This window comes from Tachypleus tridentatus, chromosome 13 (assembly GCF_004210375.1).
Source record: "Tachypleus tridentatus isolate NWPU-2018 chromosome 13, ASM421037v1, whole genome shotgun sequence".
In the NCBI taxonomy this organism is placed as follows: Eukaryota; Metazoa; Arthropoda; class Merostomata; order Xiphosura; family Limulidae; genus Tachypleus; species Tachypleus tridentatus.
In genome coordinates, this window is record NC_134837.1 from 242,684,550 (window position 1) to 242,704,675 (window position 20,126).

General features: G+C 32.2%; 1 protein-coding gene across 5 annotated transcripts in view; it reads right to left on the minus strand.

Annotated features, from left to right (window-relative positions):
* The window catches only part of LOC143238617 (rho guanine nucleotide exchange factor 11-like), a 222,027-nt gene extending 204,378 nt beyond the window's left edge, over positions 1–17,649 (minus strand). For all 5 annotated transcript variants that reach the window (XM_076478992.1, XM_076478990.1, XM_076478989.1 and 2 more), the window contains exons 1-2: positions 17,401–17,649; positions 13,287–13,315 (exon numbers count right to left, since the gene is read on the minus strand). In XM_076478992.1, coding sequence (XP_076335107.1) covers positions 13,287–13,315; positions 17,401–17,420 — 49 coding nt within the window. In that variant the 5' untranslated portion in view covers positions 17,421–17,649. The remainder of the gene's footprint in view (positions 1–13,286; positions 13,316–17,400) is intronic.
* Between the last annotated feature and the right edge of the window lie 2,477 nt (positions 17,650–20,126).

The window sequence follows — 20,126 nt, forward strand, 5'->3', positions numbered from 1 at the left end:
AACAACTACAGTGCAAAACCACTACAGGATCTACACCAAAATTGTAACTTGAAAGGAAAAGAAATTACTAACCAAACATAAGACACAAGCTTCCCATGAACTAAAGTCTATGCTTCCCCAGCAAATACTGAAACTCTGAGACCCAGAGATTAGTGTTGGAATAATTTTCTACTTATGGCAGAAATTTTATCATTTTCCATATTAAATCTTGAATTCACACAAAGTACAATTTCAAAAAACAAGTAGAAACAATGGAAATCAAACATAATAAGTATAAACTGGTATAAATTTAAGAATCCAAAATTTGTAGTAATATGAAGAATGAGATAAAACACTTGTCAATATACTAGAATGCCAAATGAGAAAATGAGGATTGTACTGCAATGGTAGAGAGCTACATGCACCAGTGTAGAGAGCACAACACAACTGGCATAGGGTAGTTACATGATTAGCATACATTGCTGCAATAATGCAAAAATGAAAAGGTATATAGACTGTTACTAATAATTTTAGCAATGTTTACAGGACAAATCAAAGTCAAAACAGTTTTGGATGAGAAAAAGTAGTAAGAACTAGGTCAGCATGATAGTTTTATAACTTTGTTAAATACTCCATCATACATAATTCTTTTTATTTTGTCAGAAAGGAAAACATGCACTAATCAATTAATGGAGTGCCATTAGTTTTGACAAATTAACTTATCAATTACTAAATACCATTAATCACCCAATCCTGCAGTGATGAAAACATTACATTCTCACATTTCTAAGAAATTTAACTCTGCCCAAGGAATTTTGTGTGTTTAGTTGGCTTTCCTGATTGAAAATGTATGGTCCATCTGAATTCATTCAGTATGTTCATGATCATTGGTCATATCTAAATCATTGGTCATATCTTATCACGCTCCTATTTGTGGCGGACTAGTCTGAAATTAATTGCATCACAGATTGGAGTAGAGCAAGTATATAAATGTTTGGGTTGGAACTTTATTAACAGGTTGGCAGACAAGCAAAAACAGAAGTGGCACCAGGGAGTAGCTATTTTTTCTGTAGAGAGATGAGTAGCATTTTTCACATACATTATTCTAATATTGCTCCATTTTATGGAAGACACGGATATTACTATAAAAGGACTTCAACAAGTAAATCTATAATTAACTTTTGCTTCAGTTACACTAGTATTTGCATGTATTTGGGTGTAACATTCAAATATTTAGAATAAAACAATATTTAAAAAGAAATATTTCAATTGACAATGAAAGAGCACTGTTGATCAAATGCAAAAGTTAATAATACATATATAAAATAATGGAATGTAAACATGAAGGAGACGACATAATCAAAACAAAATGACTAAATTCTTGTATTATAGGCTCTTTTTATGTACCAAATTAAGCAACAATAGCAAAATTACAAGATCCTTTTGAGAATGGTTGTACTAGTAAGCCACATAAATATTTTACAAAATGTTTCAAAATAAAAATTAATACAATAGTAAAAGAGTTGATATTAGTTAAAAACCATAGTAGCAAAAATGTGCACTCATTAATGGGTTAGGTGGTTTGAATTTTCCAAGAATTATCTTCTTCTCAACTAAATTCAGTTCTGATAAAATATAAATAAATTTAATTTGATCAGATGCTCTGAAAACATTTTATTAAGGTTCTGAACTTACATGAATGATATTTCTTATGTACTATATTTAAAATAATTTTTCATGCTTATACTTTCTGTTTTCATAAACCATTTTATTTTAACCACAAAATGTGTCACTAAAATATATAACATCCAAACAAATGGCCTGTATGGTCCTTCATAAAAAATTACATATAAACATTGTTGAATGGAAGAAAATTAAAATTATATTGTTATAAGTATGATTCATAACTTAAGAGTTTTGTAAAAGTTGCCATTAGAATTACAAACTGTAAGTATAATTTTTCTTTTCACCAAATCGAAAATATTCAAAGATGTCATACTCCCCTTTTTCACTTACGTTATTGAATCCAAAAGTTATAGATCTAAAGAATGTCATTCCCATATTTTAGTTTGTTTTTGGACAGAGAACTGAAATAATTATGTACAGCTATAGTTATAATTTAAATATATGTTAATAGACCTACAGTCAAGTTGAAGCACATTACAACATAATATAGCTCATTATACAAATAACCCACATACCTAAACACAGCAAATGTTTTGTCATTATTCAGTAATAACATAACGTAAAAATACTTTTCTTTACAAGTGGACCTACATGTAATATAAAAGAAAGCCTAATATTAGTATCCACGTGTTGGTTATAATGTCAAGATTTCTCATCTACTTCACGGGGCATAAATTCAAACGAATGGCTTATCACCACACATAACATGCAAACTGCACTTTCAACAGTTTCACTTTGAAACAATCTCAGTGGACTATGGATTTTCAAAACTTGAACAGTATTATACAGTTATTCAAACTGCAATAATATGTGAAAAACTGTTGTAGATTCTAGATGGGTGATCTGTAATTTGACAGATGGTTAATTGTATGGCTTATTAATCAAACACACTCAACAAATCAATTATTCTCACTTGAGACTTGGAATAACCAAAAAGTAAATCAGAAACACCAATATCAATTATTTGATTATCTCTGTAAGATTAACTGATTTGATAGTAATTTCAATTAATTTATCAATTTGTGTGACATTAATTAATGCATCATTAATCATTATTAGTCTGAATATCGACAATCCAGATTAGTCACAATCAGGATGATTTTTCATACAGATAAAATTTTCACAAGGAAAAGTTTAATATGTAATCCTTATAGTCGTACTCTGAATTTGAACAGTTATATATTGTTTTTACAACAAACATGCATTTCCCACAATTACATTATATTCAGTAACTTGTACATGATCCATAAGTCAAATAAGGATCAATCAGAACAGAAAACAAGGTGATAATTACTGATCACAAAACGCCTGCACTTACAGTGGGTACTGATTTATGACAATTATATATTTTCATAGAACACCTACACAGTATGAAAAAATACATTAACTTTACCAAACAACAAAATCTTACAAAAGATTTATACTACAATGCACCAAAATAAAGATGCACGATGTTTGTTTAAACAAGAAAGCAGAAATATTAAAGGTCTATTACCTTTATTAAATCAGGACTCATTAATTAAAATAATAAGGTCTATAATACCATTTTCTTTGGTGAATATGTGTTGAACAGAAATAATGGAAGTAAGCTCCTTCCACTCTTAACTTTCCACAAACTATTAAGAATGTTGTAGGTATTCTTCCATACGAAAACTCAATTACAGTTACACCTGTAGCATTCTAATTCTTAAAAAACATATACAAAAAAGTCAGATTTCAGATTCACGAGCTAAAACTTCAAGCCAAAGTACAGCAAATAACAAGTAGATTGGTTTTTGTAAGAAATAATTTTATTTTGTCAAAAATCTGTTATAACATCTGTCACAACCTGTCTTGTATCACCTTTATAACAATGTGTTTCCAGTGTGTCTGGAGGTTGCAATACTGACTTTTCTAGCTATTTTATATGGTAAAATTGGTTCAGTTGTTTGGATAAAAAAACCAAAAAACAACAACATATAAGTATGTCACAAATGCAGTGCTAAAATTCCTAACCAAAGTAATATGTATGTACTAGGGTACATATATCTGTATAAAATATTATTCAGTCCAAGTTTCATAAATTGGGTCAATGAATATCGTTTTCTTTAAATTTATGCTGAAAGAAAGAAGCAGATCTAGATTGTTTACTGCATACTGACTAGCCCTTTAGAAATGTAAAAACAATTTTCAAAAATAAACGACAATATAATACAAGTTACCACATATATATACATTTACATGCACAAATAATGTATTCTCTACTATATCCTGTCATATTCATTAAAACAGACAATCTCAAATTACATGTAGAGCTTTCACACACACTGTATACAAAGAATATCCACAAAATGATTTACAGAATAACATAAATATTATTATATAACCTGTATATTTACAATTTGCCAAAAGTCTTAACCTAAGTCCTAAAAATATTTTATCTTGCTTATGTATATAGACCATATAATTTTATTTATATAATGTCCTTCTGACAAACTGTTCAACTTGTAATAGATTTAATGACCTAAATTTAAAAGAAAATATATGGTTTTTCTTTCTTCTTTTTTTTTTACAAAATGCAAATTTTTGGACACAAGCCTTTTTCAGGCACTAGCTCAAAAAATGCTACAAATGAGGTTAGCAGCTGAAAAGGTCTATAAAAAAAATGTTTAAAAATAAAAATAACAATGATTAAAACATCTTGGAGAGTTGAGATTATTGAATTGTTATAATATATGTCATATTAATATTAAAAAAGTATTTTTAATTAAAAAAACAGCAACTTCACACTCCTGATGATGATAACTCATTCTATTAGCTAATTGGCAAGTTTAGGAAAATGAAACTGTCTTAGCTAGACACAAACCTATCTTTTTTGAATTCTTAGACACGTTTTTTCTTCCTACTGTTATCATAATCATAATAAAACCATTTTCATATCAGTCTTCCAGATTGTCTAGCAATTTTCTTAATTGATCACTTGAGTAAGATCACTTCTTACTCCTTTCTTCTTAACAGTAAATAAGATAACTTGTTCCCAAAAAATAAACCTTTCAACTATGGGCTTATCACAGCAACTTTCCTTTGAACTCTTTCCAGAGACTCACTTGAAAATTTGTCCCTGAAAGTTTGCAGTGATTATTATTTAGATGACCCTATGTAGGGATTTTTTTAAAAGTCTTGCAATATTTTACAGTTTAAAATCTGAAAATTTACAAAATCAGTTTCTTTGGGATAAATCTGGAAAACTGCAAACTTTTCAGATGACTTTCTTTTTATCAATTTAATGGAAATAGTCAAAATACCAGATGGAAATAATGTTGGTTTTATGCAAGACTGACTACAATTGTAGTAATTAAGCCTTTCCTTACATCATTTTAAAATCTCTGCTTCAAAGAAGCAAAAAAGGGAAAACCTAAGAGAAAGACTGATTATTTTATTCAGATACTGCTTCTGAAACTTTGTGTCATCATACTGCTGTTCATGATGATGAAAAACCCACTTGAAGTAAAAATATATTCTCAAGATGGCTGGTATGGGTATTAAAACTTTAATTAAAATAAAGAGCAATGTTTTGACCTTCTTAGGTCATCTTCAGGATTTTGTTAATGATCCTTCAAATATCTCAATATTCTTTCTCAAATAAATAGACCAGGATTATGCACAGTATTCTAAGTAAAACAAAATTATATTTGCTTCACTACTAACAACAGAGAACTGCCTTGACAACTTGAGTGACTTATCTCACTTTATGTCAAAATCCTTTTCTGTAGTGGTACTATTGAGTTTGATCCAAATTGTACAAGGTAACATAATGCACCATCATGGACCTACTATGGTTAAAGGTTTATGACCTCTTTAGTTGTTATTTGACATTAACTGTTAAAAAGTAACTAGGCTACCTGCACTAAAAAAATAAGTAAAAAATTAAAAATAAAATTATTAAACTGTGAGAAAAAGAATCATATTGAAACAAAGGCCAATTTTCAAATAAAAACACTTTAATAGAATTAAAAAGGTCAATGGCCCTTGAAAATTCAAAAACACAACTGAGGTGGACAGTGTTATTGGCAATAGTGACTGGTCATAACAATGGCATGACAGTAAAATGTGGGCTATTGTGACTTGAGTATCATATAGACCACACATTGATGCATCAGTCCCATACAAAAAGAAGACAATGAGTTAAAACACTGTGATTAATGCATAGCCTACCCAGGACAACTTTCTCCTTCCAAAACTTACAGAAAAAAGATGGCCAAATAACAACAGAAGGTTTGATCTGGAAAAGCTTTTTATCACATAGTACAATTGGTGTACTGCATAGCTCTACATGATCCAGAACAAGTGAAAAGGCATACAATTCAGAGGTAAACACAGAAATTGTAAAGAGAATGCTGTGTGAAATCACTGAACAACAACATATCAAGATAGTGTCCACAGAGTCACCTGATTTCAAATCATCAGTATAAATGGGAGTGAAAGAATGGTTCGAAAGATGTTTGGCACACAAAAGATGTTACTTCCTCAAATGACCCAAAGAAAGGTCACATTCTGGGAATTGTAATAAGCCATCGTTTGATGGGCTGACCAGTGTAAAAAGTATCATCATCCAAGGTCAAACCTAATTCAGCCAGCTGCACCTGGATGTGAAGGCCAAAAGGAACAATGACAGACAATCTATTCTGAAAAAGCCTGACCCATCAAGAAAGGAAACTACAAACCCAGGTGGGATGCTGTGGTAAGGATTGAAGTCTTGAAGTATACAGTAAAGACAGTTTCAAATGGAGGAGGTTCATGAGACTCAGCATACAAGCTCTGGAGTGGAGAAGTGCAGAAAGCCCCCATGCAGAGCTGAAGCCTCTGATGGTGAACTGGGTCCAACATCTTCAAAGCCAAGGTCCTGGCAGAGCCATACACCAGAGATCCATAGTCCAGTTTTGTCTGAATAAGGTCACAATAACTATTTAGTGCAGAACATCGATCCGTTCTCCAAAAGGTGGAGGAGAGGATACAGAGGAATGTTCAGGACATCAGCAACTTCCTGGCCATTGAAGAGCAAGATCAAAAGGGCAGCAGAAGTATAATGCTCATTAACCTTCCAAATCTATTCCCATATGACTTTGGAACTGGTGGTAGAAGAGATGCTAGTCTTGTACTTAATCCAAAATTCTTTCTGGTTTTGATGTCTTATCTACTAAGTATGTGCACAGGCCCATTGAAAAGTGATGTGGTCGAAAATTGTGGAATATCTGCGAAAAGTATCCTAGTCCTATTTTTGAGCCTTCCATGCCATGTGGCAGGCAGGATATCACTGAGTTAAGACTTTAGGAGTACAATGAGCAGCTCTTTGGACAATACAGTCAGAAACTGCTGCCATGCAGTCATCTATTGTTGGCTTACAGACAACAGCAAAATTAAATTCCAAGAAAGCAGTGAAAAAGGGCCACTTGATCGGGTAGCATCAACCATAGTGAGTCTCTCTCAAAACAAAAGGAAAATGATCACTGCCCCACAGGCCATTGCCAAGCCTCCAAGAAAAGTAAGAGAAGAGTGAAAGGAAATTGATTTGTTGGTTGATTTAGTGTTTTGTGGCACAAAGCAGCTATGCTATCTGCACCAAACGTCTGGTAAAAAGGTAAAAGTAAATTAAGTAAAATTCATAAAAGGAAATTAAGGTAAAACAAAAGAAAGTTAAAAATAAATAAATAGCATAAAGCCAATGTTTACATCTGATCTACGTCAAGAGAAAAACAACAGTAATTCAATTTGTAAAGGACTTTCTGTAGCATGACAGTAACAATCATAACTCACCAGGAAGACTAACAGGTAAGTACAAAAACCACCGTCAGTCACCTAAGTTGGCCTTTCCAGTCCTGGTTTCAAGTAACTTAATGTTACAGTCAGTTTCTAATTTCAAATTGAACTAGATGAACAGTGGTTTTTAAAAGGGAGCCACATTAAAAAGTTGTAAATTATAAATTAAAAAACTTAAATGGTATTAAAAAGATTAATAGCCTTTAAAAAACTAAAAACATTGCCAAGGTGGACAGTGTCACCATCATCAATAACACTGTCTAACGTTATGGACAAACCTTGGGACAAAACATGCTTAAAATGGTGCCATTATTGTGAATTTACTGTTTGAAGTAAAACGTGGCTTATTGTGATCTAAGTGTTACACAAACTACACACTGGTGCATCAGTTCCAGATAAAAGAAAACGATGAGTTAAAAACTGTGACCAATGTGTAGTTTAGTTAGAACAACTTCCTCTTTCCAATTCTTACGGTAACAAGCCAGCCAAAGTCCAATATAAGGTTTCATTTGAAAAATCTTGTTTTTGTATTGCTCACTCCATGTCGACTGCCAGCTGGCATGAAGCTGAGCCTCGAATACAGGTCTATAGTCCATGTATGGGACAGGCACAGCAGTGATAGTGCCAAAGCAGATAGACTTAGTTGCAGTGTCGGCGAGCTCATTCCCGTGAATATCAACTTGGCCTGGTATCCAGAAAAACTGGATAGAAGTAGATGTTAAAGAGAAATGGGCCAGTCAGTTTTGAATATCAGTGAGAACAGGGTGTGAACCAACATGAAGTGATTCCAGGACCAGTAGAGAACTAAGCGAGTCAGTATAAATCGTGCAGTTTGAGTACTGCTTAGCTTCCATGTGATCCAGGGCAAGAGAAATGGCATACAGTTCAGCAGTGAACACAGAAGCTGTAGATGAGATTCTGCACGCAACCACCGAACTACAACAAACCATGGCAGAGCCCAAACAGTCACCTGATTTCGAACCATCTGTATAAATAGGAATGGAAGGATAGTTCAAAATATGTTCAGCAAATAGCAAACAGTATTTCCAATCAGGAGTGTCTACTTTTCACAGATGACTTAAAGATAGGTCACAACTGGGGACTGTAGGAAGCCATGGTGGGATGGGCTGTCCAGTGGATACAGCAATGTTGTCAAAGGACAGACCCAATTCATCTGACTGCACCTGCATGCAAATGGTTTAAGAGAGAGAAAGTAAAGCTGTTTGCTGTGGTCCACTTCAGTAAACAATTGAGGGCATTCTGTAGCTGCTGTTCGATATACCTCATGTTTCACGACTGACATAAGATGTGAAAGTCATCAACATACAGCCCGTATGCAACAGCAAGAGGGAGTTGTTCAGTGATGGCATTAATCTTTATACTGAAAAGTGTGACACTCAAAACACAGTTCTGAAGGACTCCAAGTTCCTGTAGAAAAGAACAGGAAAGTGTCAAAGACAGCAGGTACATACTGATTGACCAATGGTGCCACTTCTCCTTGCACTCCTCCATCACACAACCTGTCATATCTGTACAAAGAAAACTGCTGAATGTTAACTACGCTGGCAGGTTTCAGAATCATCTCCTATAAGGAGAAACAGACAGGATGATGAGAATCAATCAAATCCTTAACGTTATCTATATTTGAGCAAAAACCTCGATAGTTCTACTGTATCAAAGTGGGCATTTTTACTTAGGTGGAGAGCCCTTCTGTTTTCGAACACATTTGTTTCTTTATTAGAAGGTCTATCAACCTTCATAGATCTTGCCCTGGGTTGAGTGAGCAGGTCTCTGTTGGTGGATGAAGATCCTAGTGACTGAGAGTATAAAAAAATAATCATTCTGCATCTCAGGTTTGAAGAAGATTGGTCCAAGGATATGCTAGAAGCTGAAGCCTAAGGAAGTGGATTGACAAAGCTACTGGAAGGAATAGTGAGGAAAGAGATAGGTGCCAATATTGACTATTCAACTTTCTTAACCACAGAGGACAAAAAGAATAATGTCGTTTGAAAATGACTATGTTGGGGGCATGGAGAGATCTGTCTGCACTCTCACTGTAGCAGTGGAACAGAGTGCAGCAGAAATATGTCCAAGATAGAATGATGGACAGTAACTTTCAAGCCTCAGGGTAAGAAATACTGTACCTCTTTTTCCTCCACCCACCTAGGGTAAGGGTGAAAGTAAGAGGGGTGAAAACTACTACAATTAACACAATTAGGGTCTATTTTGCACTCACAGGCATTATGGTCCTTGACACTTGCTTGTTGCAGTGACAGAACTGTTGATGCTGGAAACATCTGAGAGAGTTGGGAATATATATATTGCTGTATTTTACAATGCAGATAACTACCCCCTGATGGTAGCATGTGGATTTGGTGATATAAATGTCAAAATCGGCACACCTGTAGGTAGCATTATAAAATCCTTCCAAGTGGAGATAAAGTGAACCACAGAAATGCCAGGGTAGAGAAAACAGCTAGGATCTCTGATTTGGAAATATTCTTTAAATCCCTCTCAACTTTAACTCCTCTGAAAGAATTTGAAGTTACATGGGGAGTAACCTCAATGGGTATATCCCCATGCCTTCAACTTCAAGAGGAGTTTGTTGTGTTATGGTGAAGATGTTTCCACCACAATGTCTCCTTCCTTACTGATTTGAGAAAGCCAGCAAGCCCCTCTAATCCCTTTTGATTAAAAAAAAAGGAGGGAGACATTTGCCCTGATGATTTCTCACATAACGAATGCAAAATGAGAAATTTAGGTACAACTGTGATGATGATTGTTGAACAGAATCATCCATTTGTAGCCATTTACCAATTATTATTTTTCTTCTCTGTATTATTATTGTTATTTTTTTGTTCATGGATGAAGGTATCCATAATAAATAAAATACATTTCAGAGCTCACCATCCCCACCCACCATGAAGCCCTATGAGTGGACACACTACAATGCCAAATAAAGATTTTGCAGCAATGCCAGAGTTTCATGAGTACCATACCCAAACACCAGCATTAGACGAAATGTCCAGAACACCTGTTGAAGACGTTCAACACTAGTACTTGGTTGATCCTAGCCCAAGTGAACCAGCAAACTGACCCTGGTGGGGCCACCCCAAAGCAACCTGTCTACAGGAATTCAAGGCCAAAGTGGTGTGTTAGGGTTAGACCCTTCAACCACCAGCATCCTCTCCTTTACTTCACAGGTTGCCACACACAGCAAACACATGGGTTGATGTTCAGATCCCAGTGGAGGTAAACTGATAATACAGAACCCTCTCTTGGATGTTTCCTCACCACACACAGGAATCCACCTTGAGGGGGGCCTCTTTAGACTTGTATTCAATATTTCTATAGATACAACCTCAAACCCCTACCACTAGCAACAGGACTCTGCTTAGATGGCTTAAGAGACTGATCAACCATTACACCATTGTCCTTTCTTTCATGACACTGTTAAGGTTATTGACATCCAAATTATAATTTTAATTATAATTAATGCAATATAATGTGAGTTATAATTTGTAGTATAAATATAATTTGGATGGGAACAACCTTAACGATGTCAAACTGACTATACGATCTAAATCTTTTTGTATATGAACAACATCCTCTTCACAGCTAACAACACCCAAGACATTAATATCATCTGTAAATTTAATTAACATATTTACCATTCCTCCATCTACATCATTGGTGTAAATCAAAAAGGGCAAAGAACCTAAGACTGAACCTTGAAGTATCCCTTTGTAACATTAATCCAATTTTACTGAACTCTTTGTAACAACCCTCAACTTTTTTTTCTATACAACAACTCTTCTATCCAATTTACCAACTTATCTTCCACACCTATAAAAATAAATATTTACTAGTCTTTTATGTAGTGTTTTGCCAAATGCTTTTTGAAAATCCAGATACACCCTTACCCTCACCTACATAAACAGTAATATTTTCAAAGAATGTCACAAGATTTGTAAGGCAAGATTTTTCCCTTAGCAACCAATAAAATTTGTCAAGTGGCTTTGCATTACATCTTTTATCACATTTTCCAAAACATTTACCACAAATAATGTAAGACTAATGGGCCTATAATTACTGGGACAATTTACTAACTAATTTTTGCTTTCTCTCATCCAACCATTATACAATCCAGTTTACTTTTCCCAAGCCCTGCTAGTGTGGTTTTCTTAGCTCCCATTTTGCATGGCACATTATCAAAAAATTTGAAAAACATAAGTATACTACGTCCACATTCTTTCCATCATCCAGATAATGTGTAATATTCATAAAATAATGTTAAAAGATTAATATGAGAACATTCTTTTTTTTTTAGTGGATCCAAGTTGATTTTCTTTTACAATATTATGCTTCGCTATAGGAATGTGTAGAACTACTTTATTATTTCCTTAAGAGATTTCCCACTATAGAAGTAAGACTAACTGTTTTACAATATCCAGAAGAACTCTTAACAACTTCTGTTAATACACAAGTACATTACCAATCCTCCAGTTCACAGGTCTCTGTCCAAAGTCTACTGACCAAAATTGAAAGGGATTCACACATCTGATCTCTCACTTCCCCTAAAACTGCGAGAAACATCGCTTTTATATTTGTAATATAATAATACTTCTTTTTACTACAACAGGATTGATACCTAGAGGACTCAGGTCAACCTCAGAATTTCCACAGAAAATTCAGGGTCTGATATATTGTTAACATCCTTTGTTGTAAAAACAAAAAAGAATGAAACAATTTAAAAACTTAGCTATTTCATGATCTTCAACAGAAACCTTCTTGTCAAAATCCTCTAAAGGTAGGCCAAACCTCATTTTATCATTTTGATTACTTTTGATATATTTGGAAAACATTGCTGTTAATAAGCCAGCTGTTGCTCACAAGCTCTATTCAATTTTCAAATTATTTTAAACTAGTTTTCCTACTTTTCTGTAAATCTTCCATCTTATTTGTTAATTTAAGCCTTTCACATGCATGGCATTTATACCTTTGTTTTCTCCTTCACATTTATTATTAAGCCAAATGTTAGGTTTGATCAACTCTGTAATTCTTTTACTGTTTTTTAAGAACATGGCTATCTTGAACTATAAACAGTGAATTTTTATAAGTTTCCCAAATCTGTAAAATAGCTCTTTTTTAACTTATTATCTCAGTTCCATAATGATAGGTCTTCCTTTATGGCTTCAACACTGGATTTTTAAAAATAAAATGTAATTTGTTTTCATCACAACATGTAGTAAAATATCAAAACTAATTTTAAAAATTTGGACAATAAAGTCTAGGAGCCAGTTAAAGAAATTTTATTTTTCTAATAATGTGATTAATTTGTCAAAGCAGTTACAAGTGGCAGTACTTTAGAAAGTCTAAAAGAGGAATCAAAACTTTCCTGAAAATAAAAAAAGTGTATTTACATATTACGTCTTCTAAAGTGTGTACGTGTGAAGTGGGACAAACTTCAAGGATCAAATAGCTTTGTATTGTTCATATGTTATGTCTATCACGTCAAATACAATCACCACCCTTTTGGCTCTTTTGTGTTAACATACAGGTACCTTATTAACACATTTACGGTTGTGTTATCTGTTATTAAACATAAAGATGGACAATAAGCCATTTACGCTGTGTCCACTACAAGTTCAATCTCCTAATTTTAACATAAAAAACCCTCAAGCTTATTCCTGATCCAGAGACATTATGCTTAATTATACAAATTAAGATTTCTAGAACAAATTTCTATTGAATCCATATATCATGTTAATCTTTAAAATGCCTGACATTTAACATACATTGTATAATACACAATTCAAACTTACCATGGCTAGTAACTCTGTGGATACCAATTCTAAAAAATAAAGAAAATATTTATTGGCATTAATGTATTGCAGAAAAATATTTTGAAGAAATATATAAATTTGTATTATAGATATATATATCTGGTAGCATCAGATGTAGTAACATTTTATTAATACCTTAAATATGACACACATAAATACACTATTCTCTTTATAGCATCAACATTTTGACACTTTTTTTATACAGCAAGAAGTTGTTGCTAATAGCTTCCTGAGTAGAAGAAAAAATTCACAAATTGATAGTTTACTATCAACCTATTATGACACTCAGGATGCTCGCATTTACGATGTTTACAAATATGAACAAAATTTCAAAGTATGAAGTTTGTTTTATAAAAATAAAATTAGATGATTATACTAAATGTTTGCAACATATTCAGATATTCTCCAAGCAATGATAAACATTAATATAAATTAATTAGGTAGTTAGATATCATTTTATCAGAATTCTAATGGAAAAAAAATATACAAAGAAACTACTAAAAATAATTATGTCATGATCCAAGTAAAGTATGTATTAAATAGTAGTATTAAATGAAATCTTGAGAAATGCACTGACTTCTATGCTGTTGGTTTTTCTTTTTGTGAAACATCTTACTATCTTAAGTATATATTTTTAACAAGTGAAATGCACTTTTAGAAAAAGTGCTACAGAAAATGCAAATGCACTTTCTAGCACATCTGCAATATATCTAGATAGAATATTTTACATAGTTATTTTTAACATAACCAATTTCCCTTATTTGACTAAAACTTCTTATCACAAACACACTAAAAATTGCATCAATATATTTTCTTAAAACCTGATGAAAAGTAAGAAATAAGTAATAGAGGAGAGGAGTGAATACACAGGTTTAGATTTTATATACAAGTGTTACAGCATAATTAAACATATTTCTAGCACTAACTTATACCCAATGATTACTCTATAGGCCTTTCTCAATGTATACAGTTAGATATATCACAAAGTTGCATAAAGCTTTTAATGTAATATGTAACATATAAGAGTAAGTTTTTTCCTTTTTTTTTTTTTTTTCCACAGCTAAGCTACAATAATAATATAATCAAGATTTATGGGGACTGGAGCAGTATGTTGCACTTAAATTATTCAAAGTTTATATGTCAGAATCAACTCTAATCATAACTGATTGAATATTTGTTTTCATCTGCAATATTTTATAAATATTTTGTTCATCTTATTGAAAAATCTTTAAATACTGCAGACTATAGGTTATGGAGCACATCCTCCCAGAATGAGAGCACACAACTATGACTATAGGACAATAAAAATCAAACCTGAAAATACAAATTAAAAAATTAGAAATTTTAAAAATTACCATACTACTACTATTAACTAATTCAGCAACAACAATTAACAGGAGAAAGTGATATAAGAATATACATATACAAATATGCTTAGAAAAAAATAGTATCATAAAAAAAATTGTGTACTACACATCTATAGGCTTAATCAATATTAGTAATATATATATATATATAAAATATATACATAAAGTGTAATTTAGGAAAATAGTCTATTATGTAGTAATATAGGTTATCCAATACACTTTAAGTCTTAAAACAGCAGATAAAATTACACATTTTCATACATGTAAACAGCTATAATGTACCATAATTTTATTTCAACTTTACAAGAAGGTAGCAAATTCGCTTTACTGCCTCAAAAATTTAACTTGAAATTACAGATTCAAACCATGAAAATAAGATTATGATTATATCCTTCCTACACAAATATTACTGTAATTCATACACTTTTTTTTAATGTCTAAACAGCTTAAATTAATCTTACATTTCTAATAATAAACTTGCAACTGAATAATATTCAATAATCTTATTAAGACATAATTATAAATGTTTTTAATTCTAAAATTCAATACAGAATAAAAAAATTATTGAAGCAGGAAATAAGTTGTTACAATTCAGCATTAAATTTATGATGAAAACGTTTTACCCAAGAAAAATGTAGTTTGAATATTAAAGACAACACTATACAACAGAATCACATACACAAAACAAAAAAACATTTTATTTAGTAGGTTATGCTTGAATTTACTCAAAATATTCTTTTTTACTCAACTGGATATTATGATGAAAATTGTTTAATCTCAAATATGATTTCATTATTTTAAAATTAAATAAGTTCAGCACCTCATAGTAACACTAATTTATTTAAACTTAAAATAATAAAACAAATTTACTAACAATATAAAATTGAAGTTTTACTTCATTATATTTACAAGGTTTCATGTACATATATTCATAGTTTGTTATAACCAAAACCAAACCCCCAAAAAAATAAAAAATACTGAACTAATTGAAAGGATCCCAGGATACAGTTAATAATGTGGGATGAAGAATGTATTCTAAGTTTTCAAGGTAACTGTGGAAGTTGGGCCCATATTGCAGTGAGGATATACCACCTATCAGCCTTAACCTCCATTTGCCAGTCTCACATAAAGAAATAACAAAGGAATAGCAATAGATATTAAAATTAAAGTAACAGAAATTAGAAATTAAGAGAGTGAGATGTAGGCGTTCAAGCCCATAAGGTCTCCAATCTATACCACCCTTCACTGTCTCCAGACAGTTGTGGGAAGGTGACTGCTCTCCAAAGTAAAGAATTAAAAAAAGACAAATTAAATTAAATTAAAAAAAATACATAATAAAACAAAATAGGAATAAGGTACTACCATTTGAAGTTACTACCTATTGAAATTAGCATTCCAGCCCTTACTATAGTAGAAAGGCACTAAATGATAGACCAGTAAACAAATTATACTAGTATGAAGAGTCCCACAACTATCATTTTTACTTTGGAGAATAGTCACCTTCCTACAACCATCCACAGGCAGTGAAGGATGATTTAGATGCGAGACATCATGGCTTGAGCACCTATATCTCACTCTCCTGATTTCTATTTCTATTATTTTAATTTCTATTGCTATTCCTTTATTTCTTTATGTGATACTGGCAAGTGGAGGTTAAGAGTGACAGATGGTGTATCTCCACTCCAAACTGGGTCCTACTTCCTCAGTCACATCCAAAACCTAGAGTACATTCTATTTCCCACATTATAGACTGTTACCTGGTATCCTTTCAGTTGGTGCAGCATTTTTTGGTGGGGAGCTTATTTTTGGTTATAATTAACTAACATTAGTCAAATGTTTGGATTTGCTGTTTTTAACATAATACTTCTTTTGATTTTGTTTTATTTTACTTAACACTTCAGTATTAATATTCTCTTTAATTATATATATACTTATCACCAATTCCATAGAACCTGGAGAGCCAGGGGCTGTGCACACCCAAAATTCTAAGCAACAGGTGATATCAAACATAGTTAAACATTATTATTACTGTGTAGGTATTTTAAAGACACAGAAACTTATAGGTAGTAGCATTATGTTTGACTGATATATATATATAATATATAATAATAATATAAAATTTCATCCTTTTAAAATAATACATTAATAATTTGTGTTCACTAATAAAACCAAACTACTAGTGTATTATAGGTTATGTATAACATTTTTTCTAACAATTATATTTGAATTTTTTCTTAAATACTCACAGTCAGAGAATATCTATAAATGTATTCTAACGCTATTTGTTTCTTTTCAGGATATTCGAATAATGATATCATTTTAATCATACATACACACATATAAAACTTCTAAGTACTTATTTATATATTATAATAATCTCTTCATTGTATCAATCTTGTTGACAGATAAAGTATAACCTATTTACGTTATCTTGGTTTCATTTAAATATGATACTAATTACTATTATGAGTATAATTTGTGTGGCAGCAAAACTAAAGTGTTGTAAAAAGTACTTCTCTTTCTAATGTCCTGTGACACTGCTTACCACCACTATATAATAAAGTGCACAAGTTACACATAATATATACCATATAATAATACTAACAGCCCTGAATATCTTACACACTTTAGTAACGCAAGTTGAACATAAATATACATTTATATAAACTTTATAATAAAGTGTAAGTTAACGTTACTCGTTATGAATCCTTCGCCTGTGTACTTACCTGTCATTTGATGAAGCCATCGTATTCGCACCTCAAGTCTCTGCAGTACGTAAATTCATTAAGAGCTTCCGGTGCAGGATGAAAGCCAGAGACAAGCCTTTTTTCACGCTCAATGCTTTAAAACCTGTATAATTTACTGTCTCTAATAATGATATATAAAATAATGTTTTGATAATCCATGCATTAATTAAACTTTTCTGTCTTCAAGTGCCTCGTACTCCACTCAAATGCAACCAAAAACAGATACCTGTTATGATTACTGCATTATGGGATTGGTTGTATGTAATGATTTGTTTGAAAATCGCGAACCAGGGCTCACGTCGGTAAAAGTTTATAATACAAGTTAAAAGTATAATGTAAATATTTCTCTGCTTGTACAAAATCTTAACTACTTAAGAAAACAATATATTAAGTCAAGTTACATTATTTTTCTAGTATTTTATACCTAAATCTCATCATTGATTTATTGAAAACCATTACAAAATGTATAAATTATATTACATGATTTTAATGTTCTTTATTTATTAATGATGTTGTTTTATTATAACGTTACAAAACTCTTGTATTCTTTTGAATTTCTCAATGCTTCTAATTCAAATCCTTACTATAGCTAAAAACAGGAACTATTAAAGACGTTAGACAGTTTAAAATACACATCTTTCTTATTTTGTTATAATAGTACAGTGTATGTGACATAGTCTCACAACGTGACACATAAACATACAAATAATGTAATTATTTACTGGCACAATACAGGTACCCAATAAAAAAAGGGTATATAACAACATTTCTGTTAGATCTTATTTTATATGTCATAGGCAATGAAGCCTTTCATTTGATAATACCAGAGGCCCGGCATGGGCAGGTGGATAAGGCACTCGGCTCGTAATCCGAGGGTATCAGGTTCGAATTCCCGTCACACAAAACATGCTCGCCCTTTCAGCTGTAGGATCATTATAAAATCAATGTCAATCCCACTATTCCTTGGTAAAAGAGTAGCCCAAGAGTTGGCGGTGGGTGGTGATGACTAGCTGCCTTCCCTCTAGTCTTACACTGCTAAATTAGGGACGGCTAGCACAGATAGCCCTCGAGTAGCTTTGTGCGAAATTCAAAAACAAAAAACAAACAAACAAACTTTTCATAAACTGATAATCAAGCATAACAAAAAGTCAGTTTCAGCATCACACTAAAAATGTAGTCCTTGCATTTAAATTAATACTTTTATGAAGACACATTAAAACATGACCTTAGATCTATGCTTTGTTAACTAAGAAGCTGCAAGCCATAGTGTCGACGTTAATTAAGCCAAAAAATATGTTAACGATTTGACCTCGAGTTTTTTTGTACGTTTGAGGGTAAATAAAGAGTCTTTGACCTAATGTTTATATATTTGTGTTCTACACGTAAATTTTACGGTAATATGTTTCAGCAGGTATGGAGAAAATAAAAGGCCTGATTTGAATGATTCTCTGTGTATTGCGGAATACAAATTTCCAGAAAATGATATGCAGATGTAGTGGTCAGATTATGATGTATGTTAACTCCCTACTTCTAGAAGTACCTGGTCTCATGGAATTTTAAATGTGAAAAACACACGTGGAGGTAACCATATAGCAAATGTCGCGCAACAATAACGATATTACGATAAAGAAACCAACAACGTTAAGTGTTCAACTTGCTAATTCCTTACAATAGATTATGAAAGCACTACTAGCCGACATTACAACCAACAGATAATAGAAAAAGAAAATACTGGCACAGAATAATTCCTCATTCTAGTTGCAATCAAATAAACAACAGTAGAGAATTTAGCAACACAAGCTTGTCTTAACGTACAATTTCAACTGAATTGTTTGATCTCTCAATATTTTACAAGAAACACCTTCTTCATCTAACTGTGGATGTCCTTCAACCCATAAAGGTGAAATTGAATACTCAATGGCGCTTCTTAGGCAACTGAAAATTATGTCTTGTTTCTTCACAAATATGACAATAATCTGAGACCAACCAAACGCCAGTCATGGCGTGTGACATCAGTAGTCGAACCTCTATCAATATTCTACAAATAATGTCAAAAAACGTCAATTAATTCCTCAGTTTGTAGACTGATATTAACTTCTAACCAAAGCAAGCATAGATCAGAACTAAAAACAACATAGTAGTGAGCATGACTGATTAAATATACCGTTCAATAATTCATACTTATAAAGACTAGAATGCCGTATTCCCAACAATACATCACGATGTTATGTCAGATTAGTAACTTAGTGGTAGTTCTAAGTCCATGTGCTAAGTTAATTATGCAATAAATAAATATTATTATATTTCTATTGAACAATCGTTTACAGTATATTCTCCTATAGTGGCATAAAGTTTTAATTTCTCACTATCAAAATTATATTAAAATGCTATTTTAAAGTTATTCCTTTTATGAAAATGTGAGGTAGTGAATTTGTTCATATTTCTTTTAACATTTTGTTTAATATTCTCTAGGAAATCTTTATTGAGACCAAGTAGATTTTGCCATCTGAGTTGTTCCTCTCCCTCGGTTACACCAGGGTACACGCCTACCATACTAGTATCATTGGTAGCCATGAGCAGAGGGATTTTGCACTCACTTTGCGCCAGTTTTATGATATCCAGGCTTTTACTTATGCCAAAATACATCCCTGCCCTTCCAATACGAAACTCGCAACATATCAAGTTATGTATTTATTTAAAAAATG